At 45.3% G+C, this 25,652-nt stretch overlaps 1 protein-coding gene across 1 annotated transcript; it reads left to right on the forward strand.

Moving 5' to 3' along the window:
* Positions 1-1,529: 1,529 nt before the first annotated feature.
* Znf18 (zinc finger protein 18) lies at positions 1,530-24,976 on the forward strand. Its single transcript, XM_032914419.1, has 7 exons — positions 1,530-1,609; positions 8,743-9,230; positions 10,265-10,472; positions 10,842-10,933; positions 17,891-17,975; positions 18,747-18,860; positions 23,709-24,976. Exons 2-7 carry the CDS (start codon positions 8,844-8,846, stop codon positions 24,491-24,493), a joined length of 1,671 nt encoding a protein of 556 aa, XP_032770310.1. The 5' UTR covers positions 1,530-1,609; positions 8,743-8,843; the 3' UTR covers positions 24,494-24,976.
* The last annotated feature ends 676 nt before the right edge of the window (positions 24,977-25,652 follow it).

Raw genomic sequence — 25,652 nt, forward strand, 5'->3', positions numbered from 1 at the left:
CTTTTGTGGGAACCATTTGTTGCTGTGGTCCAGGGCTCAGAGCTCTCTTAATATTTTCTTATTGTCTCAGGGGTTAGATATTTGTTATTTCCTCCGCCTGGAAAACCTGCCCTGTACACAAGGTGTGCTCCTTAACTTCTGGTCTCAATTCGAGGTTATCCGTTCGTCCTCCCCTAATCATTTTACATGAACTGCAATACAACTCTAATACCTCCCGTCTTACCCGATTCAAGTTTTTCTACTGATCATTACCCAGCATGCTTATTACCTGTGCATTTATTTCTCATCAGCTTTCCTCACGAATAGCATTTTAAGTGCCAGAGTGTTGCATGCGTAGTTCACTGCTCTATCCCTAGCGAATATGGAATAGTATCCGGCTCCGACAAGGCAGCTGGAAAATATTTATGAAGTAAACGAAAATAGATGGGACTTTTCTATTATTTCCTCAGCTAAGTTAAATGTCTTCCTATTTTTAGAACGTGTTTTGTTTGTTCAGTCTGCTCAAAAAGTGTCATTACTCCTCTCAATCGCCATAAACATACATACATACATACATACATACATACATACATACATACATATCCCCAAAGGGACATTCCTTAGAACTGTCAACTTGAATTTTGTGGATTCCAAGGTTGCCTCTATTCGCTCCCTGAATTGCAGAACGAAATGTGTGTGTAGCTATGTCTCCACATTTCCCGTGGGAAAGCCTCAGCTTCAGTCAGATTCTCATAGGTGTATTGAGTAACTCCAGGGTTTGAGTTACTCTGATCTTCCTTGAATGTTGTTCAACTAAAGCCCAACGCGTTTAATAGGAACCTTATCAAGGTCCCAACCAAACCACTTGATCTTGGAAGTGAAGTTTCTCAGAATTGAAAATAACCCGCGAGACGGGTCCCTAGAATGATCAGTCAGCCAAGCTTTCCTGTGACAGACACTTCCGCCTCTGCCAGACTACTAACCTGTGAACTACATATGTCTCTTGACGTCTGAGTCAAGGATTGCTTTAACCAGGATTGTGAAAGACTTTCTCACGAACTTCGGTCTTTTCGGCGCCAAGGACTTTGAGTACACGCCAAGTTCCTTTCCTACTGACCAGTTTTTCAGGCGTGTGCACATATCATGCTCCCCATGACCCCGCCGTTTCTTCGGAGATGTCAACCCTTCTAACCACAGGGCAGGGAGAGGACACATCTCTATTCCAAAGCTGTGCTGTCTGTCAGTTACTCAAGACTGAGTATCTGGATTTGGACAGCAGGCTTCTGTCAACTGGGTTTAGTGACACGAGGTGACAGCTGTGGCCCGGCGCAGGACGGTCTGAAAATGGGCGAAAAGGCTGTAGGTGCAGCCTGGGTTAGAAAACAGGATCAGGTGGGATGAGTGATGGTGGGAACCAGGAGCTCCCAGGGACCTGAGAGGGGAGGCGGGGAACGCCAGTCCCGAACTGGGCACTTCTTGGGGAGCCAATGGGAGAGCCGGGTTTCAGGTAGTCCCGCCCTCGCTCCGCCCGGTCCCTCGCCCCGCCCCGGCGCCGCGCGTTGCTTGGGCCGCGGAAGCGCGCAGCCGTCCAGCTTCCGGAAGTGGGTTGGAGCGGGCGGCGAGGGCAGAGGTAAGCGCGTAGGATGGGCGGACAGGAGGGGTTGCGGGCTCCTGGGGTCAAACCTGGAATCGCTCTAGCTCGCGCCCTGTCGTGAGTGAGCTGCGGCAAGGACAGCGGTCTCGGCCCCGTGCCTGTCGCACTCGCGGACGACAGGCGTGTGCGGGGGAGGGGACGCGGGGCGGATCGGAAAGTGGGCTCTTCCGGGTTGCTCGCCCTGGGAGAGAGAGCCGAACGGTGAGGCCCGGGCCCCGGTTGCACACTGCCTGGAAGCCAACCGCTAGTTATTGGCTCTTAGTGACAACCCCAGCTGCTCCTTGCAAACTCTCAGAAGTCTGCCCTAGCTCTTCCTGGGCTTGAAGCGTTGCGGCTTGGGAGCCTTGGAGGAACAGATCTGTAAACTTTTAGTACTTTCCAGGGCTGTCAGGAAGGTCAGCAATAGCAGGAGCTAAGCCTACGGTGGCCTGATAAACAAAGGGCTATCTCCATGTACAACCCTGGGTGTAACCTCCGTGTGTATAGAAAAATGCTGACCTAGATGTGCATTTCAGTTCAATTTCTTAAAGCGTCAGTAATATAAATATAACTGAGGATCATGAGGATCATGAGTTTCCTCTGTGAGGAATGAGAAGTAAATTCTCATCAAGGCATAAATCCATAAGTCTCTCTAATTTTGAGTAAATGGACGCCTTGTCACAAATGCCTGGGTGGTAGCCAGCTGTTGGCCTTTACTGCATGGAACAAGTCGTATTAATATCGTAAGATTTAAATATGTAAGGTTCAGTGTTCCCAGAATAGCGTTTCTTGAATACTCTCCAAATTAGCGTTGGGAACTAATTCTGACCAATCTTACAGGTAGAAATTTTGCCGACTGAAATTCTGTTATTTTTGTAAAACTCAGGAAATAGTTCATTTAGATAGTGGAGGAGTTTATTGTATATTTCATATCCTAAAACAGAGGCTTCTTTGAAAGTTTTCCTCCTAGTGCAGTAGTTCTCAACCTCCCTAATGCTGAAGAGACCCTTTAATGCAGTTCCTTTTATGGTGATGACTCCCAACCATAGAGTAAATTTTGTAGCTACTTCATAACTGTAATTTTGCTACTGTTATGAATGAATTGTAATGTGAATATCTGTGTTTTCCTGTGGTCCTAGGTGACCCCCATGAAAGGGTCTCAACCCATAGGTTTCGAGCTGCTGTTCTAAGTTCGCAACATTTGGTAAACTGTGATTTTGTGATCATTTTGTGTGAAAATATATTTTACTTTCCATTGTGATGTCTTTTGACTACTGATTACTAATTTCTCAAGTTGAGATTTCAAGATCCCTTATTGGTATTGATTTCTCATTTAGTTACATTATGTCCTAGCTAGTTTTATGTCAAATTGAGTCATCTGAATGGAGAGAACCTTGGTTGAGAAAATGCCTCCTGAAGATCTGGCTGTAGGGCATTTTCTTAATTAGTGATTGATGTGGTAGGGCCCATGGCATTGTGGGTGATACCATCCATGGCTAATGGTCTTGAGAGTTCTCTAAGAAAGCAGGCTGAGTAAGCTGGGAGGAGTAAGCCAGTAAGCAGCACCCCTCCAGGGCCTGTGCATCAGCTCCTGCCTCCAGGATCCTGCCCTGTGTGAGTTCCTGTCCTGACTTCCTTCAGTGATGGACTGTGATGTAGAAGTACAACCTGAATAAACCCTTTCCTCCCAACTTGCTTTTGGTTGTGGTGTTTAATCATAATAATAGTAATAGTAACCCTAATTAGGATACGTACGTGAAGTTTCCAATTATATGAAATGTAGATGGCTTGTTTTCCTGAGTATCTCTTATGGACTTAATTAAGCACAGGCTTTTACAGAACTGGAAACTTCAAGTATGTATTCTCCCAACTACGGTGTAATTTAAATAGAAATATATTCATTTCTTTAACTTTTATTTTTAAACTACTTTTTCCTACCTTACTGTGGGGTTTAGCTTCTGTCGACACTAGAAGTCAGGACAGCACCTCACTCGTGTAACATCAGCACTGGGGAGGCTGGTGCATGCAATGCAAATTACCTTGAGATCCAGGCTAGCCTTGGCTACCGAGACAGACCGTATCTCAAAACAACAGCAGCCTCAAACACTCACACCCACAAACACATACCAAATAATCAACACAAAATTGATACTAGTTCTGTGTACACTTCTGTTTCTAGATGACTGGACCCATCTGCTTTAATGACATTGCCATCTTTTTTTTTTTCTTTGTCAGAACTATTGTAGCCGCACTATTTATTATTGATGAGCCAACACATTTCTCAAAATGAAATGATACCCCCATTTACCTTTTTGTCTTTGTGTTGACTAGTTTTATGTCAAGTTGGCACAAGCTGTAGTCACTTGAGGGGACCTCAGTTGAGAAATCACCTCCATTAAGATAGGGCTGTAGGCAAACCTGTAGGGCATTTTCTTAATTAGTAGTGAGGGAGGGCCCAGCCCGTTGGGAGTAGCACAGCCCCTAGGTGGTCCTGGGTTCTGTAAGAAAGCAGGCCGAGCAAGCCTGTAAGCTGTATTCCATGGCCTCTTCCTACCTCCAGGTTCTTTCCGTGTTTGGGTTCTTGTCCTAACTACTTTGGATAATTAACTGTTAGATTAAAAGTGTACATGCAACCCTTTCCCACAAACTGCTTTTTGTTCACAGTGTTTCCTCACAGCAGTAGAAACTCTTAACAGGTTGTCCAGTGCCTTGACCAAGTATGTTAATGTAGTCATATCAGTTTTCATATGCTTATGTCATATACTTTTCTCATATAATATGCCAGCTCCTAGGAGTAGCAGTCAAAATTTGGCTCAACATCTGTGGTATATTCAGTTCAAGCACCTAAGAAACACTGTTGAAAAAACCCTAGGCACAAGTTTTTATAGAACTGGAAACTCCAACCTCAGTGTAATTTAAATAGAAATATATTCATGTAGAAACATACTCATTTTTTAACTTTTATTTTTAAACTATTTTTTCTACCTAACAAGTTGTGGTGCTGGGCATGGAACCCAGGCTTTTACACAGGCTAGTGGTTAAAGCACCACTTGGCTATGGTATATGTCTTGTAGTTTGAGTGTTTATTCCATTTATATTTAATGTAGTTTTTGGTATGGTTGGGTTTTATTCTACTGCATTGTCTTGTTTTCCTTTGTATTTTTTTTCTGGTTATTTCTCTTTTCCTGTGACATTTCTGGTTTTTTCAATAAGTTATTTTTTATGTGTGTATGATTTTTATGCTGGCATGCATGTTTGTGTACCTTTGTGTGTACCTGGTGCCAGCATAGGAGACTAGAGAGGATGTTGGATTCCTTCAAACTGGAGTTACAGATGACTGTGGGTCACTTTGTGGGTGCTGGGTATGGAACCTGGGTCCTGGTCATCCAGAAAATGAGTCAATGCTAACATTATGCATCCTTATGAAGTAGAGTTTAACCTGTCGAAGTCTGTCATTGTGCCAGTTTATATATCCCAATTCAGATCTGCCAGTTCTCGACTCTTTAATTTGACCCTTCCCATTTCCTACCTGGTACCCTCCCCAAACTCCTACCAATTGCTTCTGATTTTCTTTTTCTGATTTGGCAAGTCACAAATATATTAACAAAACAGATTCATTAAATGTGTCCTCCCCCATGTGATCTTAATCTCTCTTATACTACTATTTCTTGAAAAACCTTAAATGACATCATTTTTTGTTTTATATATAAGTATACTGTTGCTGTCTTCAGACACACCAGAGGAGGGCATCGGATCCCATCACAGATGGTTGTGAGCCACCATGTGGTTGCTGGGAACTGAACTCAGGACCTCTGGAAGAGCAGTCAGTGCTCTTAACCACTGAATCATCTCTCCAGCCCTGACATTTTTTATTTGTATATGTCTGTATGTATATGTACACAGTGCATGTGTGGTGGTCCGAGCACAGCTGTGGAATTCAGTTCTCTCCTCCTACTGTGTGGGTCCCACAGATGGAACTCAGGTTGTCAGGCTTAGCAGCAAGTGACTTGACCTGCTGAGCCATCTCACCAGCCCTCATCTGCCCTTTATGGTAGCTATCAGAATAAAAAAATATATAGTATTTATACTCACCGGACATTGAGCGTTTTTGCATCCTTTTATTCTTTTCTCAGGATAGGAGTTTCCTAGCAGTTGGAGGAATGCATGTCCTTTATTCTTGTAGTAAATGTTCACTGGTGACAAATTTTCTGGGTTCTTGAAATATTTGTTCATGGCTGTGTATGTGTGCGTGTGCAGGGCATGCAGTGTGTGTGGTATGCGCAGTGTGTGTGGGTCTGTGTGTTTGTGTGGTGTATGTGTTGCATGTTTGGGTGTGTGTATGGTGTGTCTGTATATGTCTGTATAAGGGTACATGGTGTGTGTGTGTGCATGTGTGTCTCTGTGCGTGTGGTATATGTGTAGTGTGTGCTGTGTGTGGTGTGTGTTTTAGTGTGTGTGTGTGCATGCATGTTTTAAGGTTCTGAGGTCTTAGCCCAGAGCCTCATGCATGCTAGTCTTGCATTCTGCCTCACTCCTGTAAACTGGGTATTTTAATTCCAATTGTTAAAGGATGTTTATGCTGAACTTGGAGTTGCTTTTCTTTAGGCCCTCGACCATGTTGAAGTTGGTTTTTGTTGACTGCTTCTTTTATTGCCTCGGACTCATATCTCCCTATTTATTTGTGTATCTAGTAATCTTGTATTGCATTCTGACTCTCACAGTGGATGCTTTAGTGATGCTGAAGGCCAGTTAGGTTCCATGTTTGTTGGAGCAGGCAACTAGACTTTATCTTACACTTGGTTGAACAAATCTTTGGAAGGAGCAGGGTGCTTCCCCACAGCATTCCAGTTGATGAAATCAAACTGCTATTGGTGGGTCTGGTAGCAACTTGGTTTTAGGTTTTGTTAGGGCAGGTGAGAGTGGGTCTTACTGGAAAAACTCTTTGGTTTTTTGATACAGGGCTTCTCTGTTCAGCCCTGGATTTCCTGGAGTGATTATAAAAATTCCAGTGCCTCATTTCTGATTGGCCTTTTGGGTGTGTTCTGATCTTTGTTAAACCTTGGTGCTTTTTTCCCTCCTGATAAGCAGCCTCAAGCCTGTACCAGGACTTAGGGGACACCCCATTTGGACATCTGTTCCTCTTTGCAAAGTTCCTCCCTGCTATGTTCTTCAGAATAGAGTCACTCCAGCAGCCTTCGGCTGTGCTCATGTTGCCTCAGCTTGTTGAAACCATTGTGCTCCATCTGAACTCGGCTTCCTGCACTGTGGCAGCAAAGATATCCTCACATAGCCAGCCACTATGGCTGTGGGCTTACCTCACCAATTTCTCTCAGAACTGCATTCTCACTTGCTCCATGGAGTGCTTAAAACAGGCTGTCTTACATGCTTTCTCCAGTTTGGGAATTGGTTGTAGCTGACCAACTAGTTTGTATTGTCACTTATTTTGCCAGGGCCAGAAATACAATATTTCCCAAATATGTAATATTTTTTACTTTAGTAATGTTACCTTTGTACCACTGAGTACTACCTGAGTATGTGAATGAGGTGTGTAGGCTCTTTAAAACAACAAGAAGACCCAAAAAACTAAGTTTAGAGTTCCTTATGCAAAACACAATGGCATTTAGCTGTTCTTACCTCTCCTTTTTTGCAACCTTGAAAGAAAATTGCTCTGTTGGTTTTTGAATGTTACACTTACCTTTCTTTTCTTCCTCCTCTTTATCCTTTTGCCCTCCCCATCATTTCTGTCCTCCTCCCTCTTGTCCTTTTAATTTATTATTATTGTATATGTGTATAAGTGTGTGTCCATGTGTCCATGCATGTGCCATTAGTGTTATAGAGAAATGGTGATTGTTAGTGTGTTCCTTTATGATGTTTGAAGGGTCAGTCTAATGACCCACTATTATGAGCACCTGTAATAAAGTCAGCTACTTACAGAATAAATGATCCTTTGAGAACACTTTAATAACTTTGGCACCTACTGCTTTCCTTTTCACTGCCTTATTTGCCTCTTCTGATCCTGATTCTATGTTTGTTAGCTTTGATCATTGTACAGATACCTGAGATAAACAAGTTTTAAGGAGAGGTTTATTTTGGCTTGTAGTTTGAAGTATATAGGCGGCTTTGGTCTTTTTTTTTTTTCTCTCTATTGCTTTATCCTTGAGATAACATGAGATGCTGATATGGAAACATATCACCCTTTCAATATTAGCCTGTGTTCCTAGGGCTCTTGTCCATATCTTTCTGTCTGTCTTTATGTCTAGTCTTATTTTGAGAAAGGGTCTCATGTATCCCAGGTTGGTCTTGAACTCACAGTGTAACTGAGGATGGTCTTGAACTACCAATCTTCTTGTTTCTACTTCCCAAGTGCTAGTATTGAAATCATGAATCACTGTGCCAGTTTATAGATGCTAGGGATTGAACCTAGGATTTTGCTTGTGTGTGGTAGGCACTGTACTCGTGGATCTACATCCCCAATCCTGAATAGCGTTATGTATTGTCTTACAGGTACAGAGATACAGATGTATGTGTTTACTTGGAAACTCATAGTGAAATTATTTCACATGTGCATTTCTCTCATGTTTTTCTTTTTAAAATGTAAAGTTTTATTATTTAATGTGTGCAGTACTCATGTGCATACTACAGTGCACATATGGAGGTCAGAGAACAACTTTTGGAGTGGTTCTCTCCTTCCAAGGGCTCAGATGAAATCCAAGTGGTTAGGCTTAGATAGCAAAAGCTTTTATTTGCTGAGGCATCATGCCAACCTCTTATTTTTCTGGTTTGAAGTAGGGTCTTCCTACCTAGCAGAGACATCCCTTGAACTTGTTATATAGCCCAGGTTGGCCCCATACTCACCATCTTTTAAGTGCTGAGATTATAATTTGTGCCACCATACCACCTGTTCGGTAAACTCCATTTTTCTATAGAGTCTCTGGACATTTGAATACCAATGGAGAATATAAATACGGGCAGGATAAAGCTGTAGTTGACTTTGTACCTTCAAGTTCTACAACCTCTCAAAATAGAATTGTATACACACTGAACAGTTAGTTGCAGGTCTATAGGCCTTCCAGGGAGAGCACACATGTATGTTGTTTCTGACCATGTGCTGTTGTGTTGTTCATGTACAGCATTGGCTTTCATTCTTCAACATCCCTAGAAGACACAGTTCTCTCCAGAGCCTGCTCCATCCTGGAATCCCCTCATCTAAAAGGCCCTGTGAAGCCAGACAATGCCTGTTGACTTGGGGCAGGCCCTGGGCCTGCTTCCTTTTCTGGCCAAGGCTGAGGATGCCACATTCTCTGGGTCAGATGTTATCCAGCAAAGAGAGCTTGCCAACCCTGAGACTGCTCGCCAGCTTTTCAGGCAGTTTCGTTACCAGGTGATGTCTGGGCCCCAGGAGACGCTGAGACAACTCCGGAAGCTCTGTTTCCAGTGGCTGCGGCCAGAGGTTCACACCAAAGAGCAGATCCTAGAGATTCTCATGCTGGAGCAGTTTCTGACCATCCTCCCTGGGGAGATTCAGATGTGGGTGAGGAAACAGTGTCCCGGCAGCGGAGAAGAGGCAGTGACCCTTGTGGAAAGCTTGAAGGGAGATCCCCAGAAACTGTGGCAGTGGGTAAGCACACTTTCTTGTCTGTGAGTAATTTCAGGTTCCTCTGGGGCTTCTCTGGTTCATTGTCTTTTCTTTCTTGACAGTTCTTATGACCCCAAATATATAGGTTTCCCAAGCCAATGACCAGTCCTTTGACTCTCTATACAATCCAAGCATCAGTAGGTCAGTGCAGTTATGGTGATAGCTGTCTGCACAGCCCAGCCCTATAATGCTGTCCTGGCACTTCAGATGCCACTTACTAATGTCAGGACCAAGTGTCTTCGCAAACTGTCTGTCCAGTTTGATGATCGATGATCCACAGGACCCGGTATACGCTTTTATTACTTTACCAGTTTATTATATAGAGCAAAACTCACAAGTAAATAAATGGAAGGGAGAGACAGACAGGGCGCTTCCCAGTCCTGTCCCAGTGTGCTGCTTTCTTAGAACCTCAGGGAGTTCACCAACGGGCAGCTCTAGACACCCAATTGTTTATATATTTTCTTCTGGGGGAAGTCTTAGCATTCTGGCTGGCACAGTTGCTTAACTCACTTCCCATCAGTGCTTGCATAACCCTCTCCCTTCCCTGGAGATGGGGATGGGGCCAGCTGCGAGTTTTAAGCTTGGAATCCCGTGATTACTTATTCTGGCAACAGGCCCCTTCCTGAAGCTACTTAAGGGGCACCGAGAGTTTGCAGTCCAGCAAGGCCTTGGAGGTGGGTGAACAGCCTTCGTTGTTCGTGATGGAAGATCCCCGTGTGAATCACAGGTTCAGGGAGCTCTGCCCAGAACTGAACAGCATGGCTGCTTACATTGAATCTCATTGTTGGAGGCTGTCTAGGAGAACATAATATTAGCGGTATGACTGGAAGGTCTCAGACCTGGTTCAGGCCTCAGTTTCTGGTCTGTTTTTCTGGATTAAAAGGGGCTTTTCTTTTTCTCTGCCCAATAGCCATAAGATTGTCTATCTCATGGTCTGTTGTAGAAGGCCAGTTCCATTAGCTTTCGAGTAATCTTGACTCTGCATCCTTCGGTAACTAGTGCTGTTTGGTGTCCAGATCAGCATCCAGGTTCTAGGACAAGAGATCCCATTTGAGAAGGAGAATTCAGCCCGCTGCCATGGGGACAAGGTGGAGCCTGCACTGGAGGCGGAGCCCACTGTGGAGGTGGTGCCTCAGGACCTGCCCCTTCAGAATTCATCCTTGGCACCTGGGGAGCTACTGAGCCATGGTGTGAAAGAGGAATCAGATATGGAGCCAGAATTAGGTGAGGGCAGTTATCTGCTATGCTGCGTGGTAGTGTCTGGGAGAAGTCTGGAGGTTGCGGCGAGTATGGCTAAGTGTGTGTCGAAACAGTATAGTGCCCTGGAAAATGTGGAAAGACCAGACTGTATTTTAAACCATTCATGATTGGGCCATACCATACCATTTGGGTTTTGGTTCTTTGGAGGAAGCTGGGAGAAACATGGGTGCGACTGGATGTTTGGAGTGGGGGGTGTGAGTGTTAGTAGGGAATCACAAGTCTTTGAGTTTGATTGACACTGCAAACTGCTCTAATTTGTGAGGATTTCCTGGTATCCCCTGGGGAGGTTAAGGGAGACCTTGGGATTTGAAAGCCTCCTGTTCTTTGCCACAGCTCTGGCTGCCTCCCAGCTTCCTGCCAGACCTGAGGAGAGGCCGACTAGAGACCAAGAGGTGGGAACAGCACTTCTCCCATCACTACAGGAGGTGAGTGGGGGTCCTCTGCCTGTGGGACACACTCAGAAGAGGAGCAGAGGTGGAGGAAGCAGGCTGCTTCCCTGTAAGAGTTGAATCTCTGCTTCTCTAGCCAGTCATCTTGACAGATGAATAATGGAGTCTGGCCTCTGGGAAGAGGTGCAAGTTGCTTTGCCCAAATATGGTAGGTTCTGAATTTTCTTCATCACTTTGAACCCATGCTAAGAAAGGGCTATTTCATTTCCTGGTATGAGCTACTAACACAGGAGTCTGTTAGAAACGTGGAATGGTTATTTCTCATGTGCGACAGGTGAATTTTTTTCTCTGACATCATAGGCGTAATGTTGATAGACTGTACATACTCAAAACCTGTAGTTTAGTAAGTTCTGGTGTATGATGCAGCCTTAAAACACAAGCATAATCAAGAATAAATATCTCCCTCACATTCAAGGTTTAAGTTTTTCTTAAAACATCATATTTTATGTTTTTCTTTAAAAGTTTTTAAAAAAAATTTTATATTTATGAGTTGTTTTGTCTGGTATGTCCCATGGAGGCCAGAAGAGGGAGATCCCCAGGAACTGGTGTTCATGGTTGTGCATTATCACGTGCATACTAGGGATTGAACCCAGGTCCTGTGGAAGAGCATCCAGTGCTCTTAACTGCTGAGCTGTCCTTGTCTCCTGTCTCTGCAGTATCCCAGCCACTCTGAGACACCTGACACCTATTAACTACCTTCTGTTAACACACAAGACATTTTCTAGACCTTTATGTAAAATAGAATTTTATGAAATAACTCTTCTTCCTTTTCCCTACATATAATGTATTATTTCCTCTGTTTTTAAAATGTCTTCTTGCTGGGAATGTGTTGTCCATCTACTTACATCTCAAGCACTTGCTGGGTTATCTTTGTTTTTATAAATATTCTTGGGGTGCAGTTATTTGGAAAAGTTTGTTCTATTTTGCCCACACTGTTCTGCTGTGTGTGTCATTACAAGATGTCTGAGACTATGCATAACACTGTACACTCTCTATATAGAGTGGGGCTTTCCAGTCGTTCCTCTGATAAGGATTAATTTGTAAGTTAAGAAAGGCGAGCGGTTAACACTGACACTAATAATGGACTACTTCTCGCAGCTCTGTAATTAGAGTTACATGCGTGTGGAATCTTGTCAGTGTCTTGCTGTGTAACACTGTGCTCATGCTTTGAGTGCTGATGTCAGATGGCACAGGCCTGCATGATGAGAAGGAGTGAGGTGGGTAATAAAACTCTCAGCCACCGTGGCTATAACTTCTGCAGTTCATGGCAAGACAGCAAAACTAGTACTAATGCTTTGCCTTTTTCACCATTTTATGGGTAGAAAACTTGTTCTTCCTGCAGAACTCGGCAACTTCTGTGTATGGCTTTTTCCTTAGTGAGAATATTTTCATTTTCCACTCAGTTAGTATTCATGGCTTCTCTCAGGCATGGCCACCATCTCTTGTACTTCGGGCTTCTCTTAAGTAAAATAAGGGCCAGTTGAACAGAAGCCCTGTTCCTGCAACAGTGCGTCTGACAGCAAACAGCTGCTAAATAACAAGTGTGCAGGTGGGTGTGCAGTGGGTGTGCTGGTGGGCAGTGTGTGCAGTGGGTGTGCTGGTGGGCAGTGTGTGCAGTGGGTGTGCTGGTGGGCAGTGTGTGCAGTGTCCTGGTGGGCAGTGTGTGCAGTGGTGGCTGGTGGGCAGTGTGTGCAGTGGGTGTCCTGGTGGGCAGTGTGTGCAGTGGGTGTCCTGGTGGGCAGTGGGTGTGCTGGTGGGCAGTGGGTGTCCTGGTGGGCAGTCAGTGGGTGTCCTGGTGGGCAGTGTGTGCAGTGGGTGTGCTGGTGGGCAGTGTGTGCAGAGGGTGTGTCCTGGTGGGGTGTGTGTAGAGCGGGTGTCCTGGCGGGCAGTGTGTGCAGTGGGTGTCCTGGTGGGCAGTGTGTGCAGGTGGGTGTGCGGGTGGGCGTGTGTGCAGTGGGTGTGCTGGTGGGCGGTGTGTGCAGTGGGTGTGCTGGTGGGCAGTGTGTGCAGGGTGGGTGTCCTGGTGGGCAGTGTGTGCAGTGGGTGTGCTGGTGGGCAGTGTGTGCAGTGGGTGTGCTGGTGGGCAGTGTGTGCAGTGGGTGTCCTGGTGGGCAGTGTGTGCAGTGGGTGTGCAGTGTGTGCAGTGGGTGTCCTGGTGGGCAGTGTCCTGGTGGGCAGTGTGTGCAGTGGGTGTCCTGGTGGGCAGTGTGTGCAGTGGGTGTCCTGGTGGTCAGTGTGTGCAGTAGGTGTGCTGGTGGGCAGTGTGTGCAGTGGGTGTCCTGGTGGGCAGTGTGTGCAGGGGGTGTGTCCTGGTGGGCAGTGTGTGCAGTGGGTGTGCTGGTGGGCAGTGTGTGCAGGGCGGGTGTCCTGGTGGGCAGTGTGTGCAGGTGGGTGTCCAGTGTGTGCAGTGGGTGTCCTGGTGGGCAGTGTGTGCAGTGGGTGTCCTGGTGGGCAGTGTGTGCAGTGGGTGTCCTGGTGGGCAGTGTGTGCAGGGGGTCCTGGTGGTCAGTGTGTGCTGGTGGCTGCAGTGTGTGCAGTGGGTGTCCTGGTGGGCAGTGTGTGCAAGGGGTGTCCTGGTGGGCAGTGTGTGCAGTGGGTGTGCAGGTGGGCAGTGTGTGTGCAGTGGGTGTCCTGGTGGTGGGCAGTGTGTGCAGTGGGTGTCCTGGTGGGCAGTGTGTGCAGGGTGGGTGTGCAGGTGGGCAGTGTGTGCAGTGGGTGTCCTGGTGGGCAGTGTGTGCAGGTGGGTGTCCGGGTGGGCAGTGTGTGCAGTGGGTGTGCTGGTGGGCAGTGTGTGCAGTGGGTGTGCTGGTGGGCAGTGTGTGCAGTGGGTGTCCTGGTGGGCAGTGTGTGCAGGGTGGGTGTGCTGGTGGGCAGTGTGTGCAGTGGGTGTCCTGGTGGGCAGTGTGTGCAGTGGGTGTGCTGGTGGGCAGTGTGTGCAGGGGGGGTGTCCTGGTGGGCAGTGTGTGCAGTGGGTGTCCTGGTGGGCAGTGTGTGCAGTGGGTGTGCTGGTGGGCAGTGTGTGCAGGGCGGGTGTCCTGGTGGGCAGTGTGTGCAGTGGGTGTCCTGGTGGGCAGTGTGTGCAGGGGGTGTGCTGGTGTGCGGAGTGTGCATGGTGGGTGTGCTGGTGGGCAGTGTGTGCAGTGGGTGTGCTGGTGGGCAGTGTGTGCAGGGCGGGTGTCCTGGTGGGCAGTGTGTGCAGGGGGTGTCCTGGTGGGCAGTGTGTGCAGGGGGGGTGTCTGGTGGGGCAGTGTGTGCAGTGCGGGTGTCCTGGTGGGCAGTGTGTGCAAGGAAGGTGTCCTGGTGGGCAGTGTGTGCAGTGGGTGTGCTGGTGGGCAGTGTGTGCAGTGGGTGTGCTGGTGGGCAGTGTGTGCAGGGTGGATGTCCTGGTGGGTACTGTGTGCAGGGTGGGTGTCCTGGCTAAGTGATGCCTCACATGCTGATGTCACCCACTTAGAATGATGTGCAGTTGCTGGGTGTGGTGGCACACCTGTATTTCTAGCACTTACAATGAAGTGGTATGTGTTGTAGATTCAAGGCCACCTTAGACTACAAAGTGAGTTTCGGGCCACAGTGAACTGTAGTGAAGACGCTGTCTCAGACAAACAAGCAGACAGATAATAAATGAAAGAATAGTGTACAATTTACAGCCTAGGAATTACTTATGAGACATCCATCTCATGCTCTCAGTCTACAGTCGATAGTGGGTAACTGAAACCAGAGACATGAAAATAGAGGTGGGCAGGCTTGTGGTTGAGCACCAGAGAAGCCTGCTGCCCAGGGCCAAGATTCCTTTGAAAACTGCCCACTGATTCCTTTTTTCTTTATGGCAGTCTCATCCCATGGTCTCACTTTCTACAGTTCTTGGTCAGTTCTGGGTGCTATTCCCTGTCCACAGTGAGGCCTATGAAGATTTTTCTCCTATCCCGGGGCTGCATGTTCCGCTGCTGCTTGTTTCCAGCACTGTGCAGATGGTTTTGATTTTTATGTGGTCCGTCTGTTGACACTTGGTCCTTGTTTGTTTCTGACAGTTCCTGTGCTGGTAGTGTTGTATTCAGAAAGTTCTTGCCTACTCCAGTGTCTTGAATAGCATTCCTTATCATTTCTTCCAGAAGTTTCAGCACTTAGGGTTTTAAATTAGGGTCTTTGGTTCAGGTTTTAGTTGATTTTTGTACAAGGGGAAAGTTAAGAATTCAAGTTCACCCTTCAGGTAGATAACTAGTTTTACCAGTAGTGTTTATTGAATGGCTGTCTTTTTTCTAGTGTAATGCTTGGCCTCTGTGGTAAAAATTAAGTGTACATAGCTGTGTCAACTTATTTTTAGGTCCAGTATACTATGCCATTGGTGCTCATATTATTGTAGAACCAAGCTATCTCTTACTTTATCAAAAGACTATTGCTTCTGGAGTGTGCAGGGACAGGCCAGAGAACTGGTTAATATATTTGAAACAGTACAGACACCAACCATTATCTGTTCTGGATAACTTAAAAGACCAAGGCTGAGCATGGTGGCACATGCCTGTAATTCTAACACTCAGAAGGCTGGGGCAGCAGTATTAGAATTTCAGGCCAGTCACAAAATAAAAAAACAAATATTCAAAATGCTCAGATCACTGTTCATTATTGGAGATTACATGCACATACATAGTGCCTGTCTTAGGTAATCGGTGACTCCACACAAAATATCTGTATTAGCCACCTGGTGACTACACACAGACAGTGTCTGCGTTAGCCAATTGGCAACTATGAATATGAATAGTGCCTGTATTACCTGGTTGGTGACTACACACCGACCCACACACAGTGGGTGTAATAGCTGAATGCTGACTCTACACACACACACACACACACACACACACACACACACACACCCCATACACAGTGCCTGTAATAGCTGAATGCTGACTCTACACACACACACACACACACACACACACACACACACACACACACACACACACACTCTGCCTGTAATAGCTGAATGCTGACTCTGTATATACACACACACACAGTGCCCTTATTAGCCGATTGGCAATTATACACATACACAGTACCTGTATTAGTTGACTGGTGACTATATACACATGCTGTATTAATTGACAACTGCCTACCAACCACTACTAGAGTGAACAAGTTCTCCTTACATATCGCAATAACCACCAACCCCACCTGTTTTCAGCCTTAGCAAAACCTTCATATTTAATGGAATCATTTGAAAGTGAAGGGAAATTTAAGTATAACCCCTATTTCCAGTCTTGTCTGTAGATTAGAAGTTTTATAATCATGTCAGAACGCAGAGGGGCTATGATTACCAGTATATAGCATGTCATCAGAAACTGTGACTGGGTAGAGTGCCCCTACTCTATTTGAGTTGAAGGTGGCATAGTTTATAAGCCCACAAGATGGTGCTCTTTCCACGTGGGAACATGATTTTCCATCCGCTCACACAGTGGCCTTTGGGACTTTTAAAGGGACAGGTACCCTGATCTATATTAAGGTTTACATTCAGGCCTCAGCTTCTTGGCAGTTCTGGAGTGTAGCTTTCAGCCATGTGTGCAGTCTGTCAGTTGGTGATGTTGGAGCTTCCAGTGCTTGTACTCTCTTGCTTGTCACTTCACTTAGTAGCAGCTGTCGGGTGCCATGGAGAATGTCCCATGTCCAGTAAAGCTGCCATTCTGTTGGCTCTTGTATAGCGTCCTTTTCCCTGACAGCTCTCAAATGAAGGTCTTCTGGGTTCCAACTAAGGACTCCTGTATTTAGCAACATTCACTCAGACTGGCTTTTTCAGGAGTTTGATTCATGTAACAGTAACAGAATAATAAGTTTAAATTTAATTTTATATTTACAATATAATCAAGACTATTGAGAGAACTTTTGAGTATTCTGATGTTTTTCATACCAAAAATTTTCTTCCCCTTTCCCTCTGTCCCCCATGCTCAGTGTCTGCTAATTCTAGACTTTGTCGCTCCTGGAGACATTCCTGACACTAGGTGGCAGACTTGCTTTAGAACTCAGGGTGAGAAGTGCATGGTGCCTGTCCTAACAGTGGTCCTTGTATTCTTTCAAACTTCCCAACAAGGTTAGTGCGAACAGCCAGCAGGTGGGGACCAAGACTCCGAAAGGTTAAATAATGTGCCCAAGATGGCAGAGTAGAAAGTGGCCAATCTGGGACTTGGGGTCTAGCCTGTACAACTCCAGAGTGTGCTGTCAATTACTTTGGGTTGCTAATGTCAGCTTCTTGTGGGGAGGCTGAAATTTCATTTGGAAAAGTAGATGGGTTTGAGGTGGGTGGCTTTTCCTGCTTCGCGTCTTCAGCCTGCTGTTGAAGAGGAGAAAGGCAGCTTTGTCTAACAGGGGAGCACCTTGCTCAGGAACACTGAGAGTAAAACCGGCTTCGTGGTAGGATGCCTGTGAACCGCTGAGGGACTCTAGATGTATGCAGTTGTGACACCTGATGCTCTTGTTTCAGAATCAGGGTTTACGGCTGTTAACTCTTCCTACCTTTTCACTCATTTACAATTGCTTTTCTCACTAATTCCCCTTTAAATTCTTTCCTTTCTCTTGGATTTCTAGGTTTCCAATAGTGGGGATGGCAGGCACCCAGTGTCAAAAGAGCTTCACTGCAGCTCTTGAGAGAGATGAGAGCAAGGGTCAGGGAGTGTGGTGTTCTCCACTCCTAATATGTATCATGGAACCCAACCCCGTCCTACCCAGAAGTACGCCCTAGTGTTTTATAAACTGGGCAAGCAATGGGCACCGGAAGCCTGCCATCCTCTTATGCCCCCTTTGTCCTTGACAAAGGACTCAGTTGTTCCAGTGAGTTCTTGGGTCTCTTATTGACCAGTGTCCACAGCCATTCCTTCCTCTCAGCTTTCTGTGGTTGGGGAGGCAGGTTCAAGTGCCTTCATGGGAATGATACTTTTGTGTTTCCCCCAGGAGCAGTGGAGACACTTGGATTCTACTCAGAAGGAGCAGTACTGGGATCTCATGCTGGAGACCTATGGGAAAATGGTCTCAGGAGGTGAGGGTATGGGCCCATTTGATGGGAGGAGATGAAAAGACTGGGAAAGGGCTGGGTGTTTTCTGTACATTCCTAGAGATACTTGTCGAAGGTGTGTGTAAAGGGCGTCATCCATGCTATTATAGGAAGTTGATGAGTAGAAATAGCAGGCATGTAAGTCCCAATATTGAAAGTGCTCTGTTCTTCAGAAACTGTGTGATTGTGTTAACTATAGTAATACCTTTAATTTATGAAACAAATTAAATGGGCACGGTGACCCTATTCCTCACCCTCCACCCCTTATTTTTCCCTTCCTGACACAGGGTCTCTCTAGGTAACCCCGATCGACTTATATAGATCAGGCTGCTCTTGATCTCACAGAGATCTATCTTCCTTTGCTTCCTGAGTGCTGGGATTAAAGGCATGTGCCACCACACATACCCCTGGCATTCTACTTTTACAGATGCTCCAAGGGAGCATCAGATCGAGGGCTTGCTCAGTCTTCCACAGCTCTCAGTTATGTGGATGCAACTGCTACTGGCTTTGGGTCGTATTCTTTTTCTACTAAACTGAACTGCCTTAATAAAAGCTAAGAGACCTCGCCCTGATGTTTGCACCAGCCTGCCAGTGGTCCCTGGGTTCTTGCTACCTGTCTAGATTCTTGTTTTCACGGCTTTCACCATATGTACTTACCATCTAGTTTTCTGGTGAGTGTATGTAAGTGACTGGAGTTCTTTTTTGAGCTTCCAGACATCACTGTTTGTCTAAGCCCACAAAATTTTTCTCTCTCAGTAGCAGGCATTTCCAACTCCAAACCTGACCTGACCAACATGGCAGAATATGGGGAAGAGCTGGTGGGGCTGCACCTTCACAGCGCTGAGAAGATGGCAAGAGCCCCCTGCAAAGGTCAGTGGGGTCTTGGCCTCTAGCCATTTCTGACCTCGGATCAAACCACGGGTGGTGGGTAAAGGAGTTATTGCATTGGTCATAGCTAACTGTGATCTGACTTGAATACCAACAGTCGTTGCCTACAGGACTGTCGGTATATTTATTTAACCATGAAAGAAAAAGCACATGTTGATCTACTGTCAGTCTTGTCTATGTTGATAGTTTTCCTTCTCAGAGAGCTAATATTCAGACATGAGGCCAAGATAGGTAGTTAAAATTTTCTCATAAAGACTCCATGTAATAGCCATTACATCAGCAAAGAAATTCAGGGAAAATACTTCTCTGGATTTGGAAAAAAATATTTTTATTTTATTAGTCTGTGTGTAGGGGCATGCTGTGCCATCGCCTGTCTATAGAGGCCAGAGGACAGCTTTATGCATCCTTCTTCCAGTGTTACGTGGGTTCTGGAGACCAAATTCAGGTCAAGAGCTTGTGTGGAAAGCACTGTTACCCACTGAGCCATCTTGCTGGCTAAGAATTTAACTTTTCTTAACCTGGTCATAATCAGAACTAACCAGCTACTTCAGCAAAATAAACAAACAGAAGAGTGTTCTATATAGCCCTGCGTGCCTGGGCTTCATGAAATAGCGACAGCAAGCGATGCTTAGCACTTGATATAAATCTGAGATTTCTGTGCTGTGCATCCCTTTGCCTTGGGTGTTCCTTCTAAAACATGTCATCTGTAGAACACATAACAGCTCACTCACATGTGCACACACATGCCCATGTACACATGTATTGAATTCTAGAATCTTGGAGAAGGAAACGAACTCAAATTATCCTTTCCCTGTTGGAGTCTAATCATTTTCCTCTGCTAATGTATCACAGAGAATAAGAGTTGATAGGTAGGACTTATTATCGCTTTTTGTGCTGGGAGTCAAGTCTCATTTTATATATGCAAAGCAAACTTTACACTCAGTTATCATTTCAATTTGAAGCAGTATATTTACTATTTCACAAGAGCTCCTCTGGAGCAGTCGCTTTCATATTATGTCATCAGGGAAGAGTGGTGAGCAAAGTTGGAAGATGACGTTTCATGAGTGTTACCTGGGAGAGGAGCCTGGGAGGGGCCAGGCTATCTGCCTCACCTATGATGATGATGATGATGATGATGTTGATTTGGCATATTTACATTCTCAGTAAAAATGAGTGAAGGACAGAGCTTGCCTATACCTTGCAGCAGTAGGGTTTTGTTTGTGACATTTGTGACATTCAGCTCACTGTACCCAGCTGTTTCTGTTTTGTGTGGGGTTTTGTGTTTTTTCCTTCCATCCTTCTTGCTGACTTGACCCCATTAGATTCTGCCTTGCATAGCCCATCTTTATAGCTAGAGATAGAATTGAGAGAAAGGGTATTAAACGTAATTGTGGGAAGATTAATTTGGTGGTGATGGGGACAGATGGGAAGAGAACACTTGGAGAGAGAAGTCTGTGCAGGGTCTAAGTAGGGGTCCAGGTTTATAGGAAGAGACACTGAACTGGGGTGGAAGCTATAGCGACAAGATAGGAAAGGACCAGTTGGAAAACTCAACCGTTGGGCAGACGGCCAGATGTGTAATAACGGCAAGTGCAGAAGTCATGACAGAGAAGTGCTCTTTCTTTGACCACACAGAAGGACAGTTCAGAGTGAAAGCAGATCAGCAGGGTCAGCCTCAAAAAGTTGTATACTGCGTCTTCAGTACCCAGGGAATAAAACAACAGCAAAAAATAAAACAAAACAAAACCCCCAAACCTGTTATGTGATTCCTAGGTAGAAATCGTAACAGGTGCGAGGCTGTCAGGTTCTCTTCTGATGAAGGAGGTAGCAGGGAACCGTGGGCAGGAATGGCTTCTCAGTGCAGAGCTGTAAGGCAGCTACTGAGAGCTTTGCCTACGTTGCTTAACAAAATAAGTTAGAAATCAGTTTTTTAAAGATAATTTGCATAGTAGATACAAAGAAAAAGACATGAGTGGGTATTTTATTTGCATCCTGTTTGGATTGGAAACATTTTTTAAGCAGAGAGACGATAAAAGAAATCTTTGAGGAAAAGATAACAGACATATAATAATTTGCTAATAAAGTAAAAAAAAAAAATCTCTATATAAAAATAACTCCAAACAAAATTACTGCAACTAAATTGGTATAAAACATTTTCGTGAACTTGATAGATAAATGATGGTCTGTTTTATTTTTCTTAAAAAAGCAGAAGTTAAAGCAAGTTGATGAAAACAAATTACCCTTTTCAGTAAAATGTGGACAGCAGTCCTGGAGTATAAAAAGTAGCTCCCAGATGTGGGAGAGAAAAGATTTATCCTTTATCACTGAGGAATTAACATTTAAAATAACAAAAATCTATTTTCCACTGATCTACATAGCGTACGTAGAAAAAGCATTCAGTACTCAAGTATTCACATCCTCCCCATTTCTCCTGCTTAACAGCATACTAGAGGATGGTACCTTCTGAAAGGTAGGCTGCCAGCAGGTATTAATAACTGTGGGGCTGGAGGGATGGCTCAGTGGTTTAGGAGTCTTACTGCTCATGTTGAGGGAGCTGGGTTTGGCTCCCAGGATCTGCACAGCAGCCCACAACTATCTGTAATGCCAGTCTCTGGCATTCCGACATCCTCTTCTCACCTCCGTAGGCTCCTGAGTATGTGTGGTGCACACATGTGGGCACATACAAATAAAATTAATAAATCTATGAACAATTTAAAAAACAAAACCAAACCGTAATGTTCAAGCCATTAGGTATCCCAGTTGTACTCTGAGGAATTCCTTTAAGGCATTGATCAGAAAATAGGCAAACACTTCTGAAGTGAATTGCTCATTACAATGATATTTACTGTAGTAAGTACATGATTAAGGGCCTACGTTTCCACAGTGGGGAATTCCTAAATTCACAATATATTGATTATAATTTTCATGGTGGCTATTACTTGGCTCTTCTTTAAAGACAATAGATGGGACTATGTCTTGAACAAACGTGTTCAGGCCTAGATCTCTGCTAGGTGTGTAGACCTGGCAGGCCACTGGTAAGGTAAAAATAAAAAGAGAGAAGAAAACAACCTCTTGTTTCTTTAGTTTATTTTTGTTTAATTTGGTTTAAATTATCGAGACAGTCTTATGTAGAGCTGCTGGCCCTGAACTTGCTCTGCAGCTCAGGATGATTCTTTTTAAAAGGTGGGTCTTGCTGTGTTGCCCGGGCTGCCCTTGAACTTGTGATCTTTCTGCCTCTCACCTCCCCGCTCAGGGATCGTAGGTGTATGATACTATGCCTGGCGCTGAATAGAATCTTGGATTTATAAGGATAAAGTAATTTTAAAAAGTTTAAATAAACCTTTGAACCAAAATAAAAACATAAAGTCTTTACCAGATGCTTTATAAATAATAATCAGAAAAGAGAAAAAGCATAATTGCTTACAGAAGTTAATAAAGCATTTATAGCTAGGTGTGGTGTCCAGTATTTAAATTCCTAGGAACCCAGAAGGCTAAGCAGGAGTATCACGAGCTGAAGAGTTTGAGGATAGCCTGGGCAACATAGCAAAACCAAAAATTCGTACATAAAACATATATACACATAGCAAGGCACATAGAACTGCTCTAGATAGCTAGTTTGGCACAATGTAGCCTAATTGTATTGAACCTACAATACAATTATGAATGCAATAAAACGTTAACGAAGTTTATTAACTAAATTTTAGGTTTCTCAGTCAGGCAATGGTGGTGCACGCCTTAAATCTCAGCACTTAGGAGACAGAGGCATTTAGATCTCTGCGAGTTCAAGGCCAGTGTGGCCTACAGACCTACTTCTCAGACAGACAGGACAACGGAGAAATCTTATCTCAATACTTGCCCCTCCCCCCAAAAAATTTAGGTTTCTTATATGAGAATTCATGTTAAATATTAAATAGACCAGGGTCATTATTTACTATATAAATGCTATCTAGCCAGATATAGAACTGTGTTCAATATGACATCAGTTATATCTAAAAGTAGGTTATGCATATGTGCCTGCAAGTGAAATTAGACTGGAAGTCCAGACACGGCGTTGGCACACACACCCCTTTAATCCAGCACTCGGGCCAGAAGTAGGCAGATCTCTTGGAGTCTGAGGCCGGCCTGGCCAATGAAAGTCCCAGGTTAGCCAGGGCCACGTAGTGAGCCCAGTCTCACATATGTCATCACGTTTGATAGTGCTGATGGCGTTGATTGGGTTTTCTCACATGTGTTTATTTTCTCTTCCTAAATTCTTACTGTGTTCATTTTTTATATATAATCAAATAAAAATCTTGGGGTGAGAGGCTGGTTCAGCAGTTGAGAGCACGCGTGCCGCTCTTGCAGAAGGCCTGAGTTTGGTTCCCAGCACCCGTGTCAGGGGGCTCACAGAGCGTGACTCCAGCTCCTCTCTGGTTACCTGCACTCATGTCTGTATATACACAAACATGCTTACAGACACACAATTACAGATAGTAAAAATAAACCTTTAACGGAAAACCAACCATCTTAACAAGCACTGATTGTATGTAACATTTGGGTTTTTGGCCCTTAAGAAGTGCATACCGTTTGCTTGTGGAGGGATCAGAAAAGCCCAGAAAAGCCTGTGCTCCTCAGGGTGAGTGGCTTGCTCCAGAGCCAAGTGATTTAGCCTTTAACTCAGCACAGGTAGAGTGAGCCTGGAGTGCTCAGGCACCTGGGTGACAGTTTCTTCCACATTCATTGATCCCTCTGAGTAGAAAGAGACATGATGCTTGCCTAACACCATCCTTGCATCAGTCAGGTGACAGGGCATAGCACTTACTGCCATTTAAACCTTCTTTGTCCTTTCAGAAGACAGACAAGAAAATGACAAAGAGAACCTAAACTTGGAAAATCACAGGGACCAGGGATGTCTGGATGTTTTCGATCAGGCACCAGGAGAGGCTCCACCACAGACTGCCTTGAGTGATTTCTTCGGTGAGAGTGAGCCGCATCATTTTGGAGGAGAGAGTGTCCCAGAGGCTCTGGAAAACCTTCAGGGTGAGGGAACTGGGGCACATCTCTTTCCTCATGAAAGGGGCTCTGGGAAACAGCTAGGTCAGCACATACAGAGCTCTTCTTCGGGAGAGCTGTCTGCCTTGTGGCTAGAGGAGAAGAGAGAGGCCTCTCAGAAGGGCCAGGCCAGAGCCCCCATGGCCCAGAAACTGCCCACCTGCAGAGAGTGTGGGAAAACCTTCTATAGGAATTCACAGCTTGTTTTTCACCAAAGGACTCATACCGGAGAGACATACTTTCATTGCCGCATTTGCAAAAAAGCCTTTCTACGAAGCTCAGACTTTGTGAAACATCAGAGAACTCACACAGGAGAGAAGCCCTGTAAATGTGATTACTGTGGGAAAGGCTTTAGTGACTTCTCAGGCTTGCGCCACCACGAGAAAATCCACACGGGAGAGAAACCCTATAAATGCCCCATCTGTGAGAAAAGCTTTATTCAGAGGTCAAACTTCAATAGACATCAAAGGGTTCATACAGGTGAGAAACCTTATAAATGTACACACTGCGGCAAGCGGTTCAGCTGGAGCTCCAGCCTTGACAAGCATCAGAGATCACACTTGGGGAAGAAGCCCTGCCCATAGCCACACCCCCAGACACTGCGGTCCATTGCAACCCTGCTCAGATCCTCCTAGAGGAACTTCGACCAGAAAGACCTCCTCTTCTCTGTGTTGCAGGGAGAGGAGCCGGACACTTTGATGTGGAGGAGATGTTGTTCTCAGTTAAGTGTGCTTAGTTTTTCCTTTTGCACCAGGAAAAGGAAACAGTGTTTGTTTGTTTCAGCTGGCCTCCTATTTTGGACCCCTTGGGAAAGGCATGCCATGGAGGTAATGGCTTTAGTAGCTCTCTCGGATGAGAGAGAACCTGACTGGCGTAGCCACAGTCGCAGCTGGCAACGGGAAACTCAGATGAGCTTTAGAACTGGGCTTCTAGAGCAGGCTGTCACAAAAGGGGAGGCAGTGTGGCCTGCGAGTGCACGCCGTCTTTGTCAGACAGGTGCAGAGTTCATGTTTAACTGTCCCTTATTTGAAATAAACTGAGCTCACTTGGTCTCTATCTTCCTTGTATCTGCTGTGTTCTTCACTGTGTCTTGACTCACCTCTGAATAAACCGTTTTCATAGAAGAGCCTATGTGGGCACTGAGCTCCAGGACCAGCCCATAGAAACCTAGCAGGTTGGTAATGTGGCAGAAAGGAACTAGAAAGCAAAAGCCCGGGCCATGCTGGGCAACCTTTGCCTTAGGTAAGTCTGCCTGCCACGTGATCGCATGCTTCAAGTATCCTCCTTTCTCCTAGCTTCCTTCTTGAACGATTATTATTGCCAGACTGTTTTATGTTTTAAAATGTTCTTTATTACCTCTGTTTGCCCGTAGGGTGTTAGGAAGAAATCAATAGTATCGATCTCGTTTTTAATACTGCCTAGGACTTTATTAGCATATATATGTCTGACCTGCCCATTTGTCCTTGTAATCACAAGTTGTATATCTCAAAGTTTCCTGCCTTGGTACAGTGAAACTTCTATCAACACCCCCATGTCCCTCTTCCCATGTACCCCTCCCCACTCCCATTCAAGTTCATGGCCTCTGTTTTCACCATGTGAATGCGTGCATGCGTGTATCTCTGTCCTGATGTTAGAATCGCCCCTAATGACCACTGCTAGTGCTGAGTAGTTAGCTAGGCCTCCTGTTGAGTGGTTCGAGAGCTGTTGGTGACTGCCAGGGTTGTGTGTGCCACTACCATACCC

The sequence above is a fragment of the Rattus rattus genome, chromosome 9 (genome assembly GCF_011064425.1).
Source record: "Rattus rattus isolate New Zealand chromosome 9, Rrattus_CSIRO_v1, whole genome shotgun sequence".
Classification (NCBI taxonomy): domain Eukaryota; kingdom Metazoa; phylum Chordata; class Mammalia; order Rodentia; family Muridae; genus Rattus; species Rattus rattus.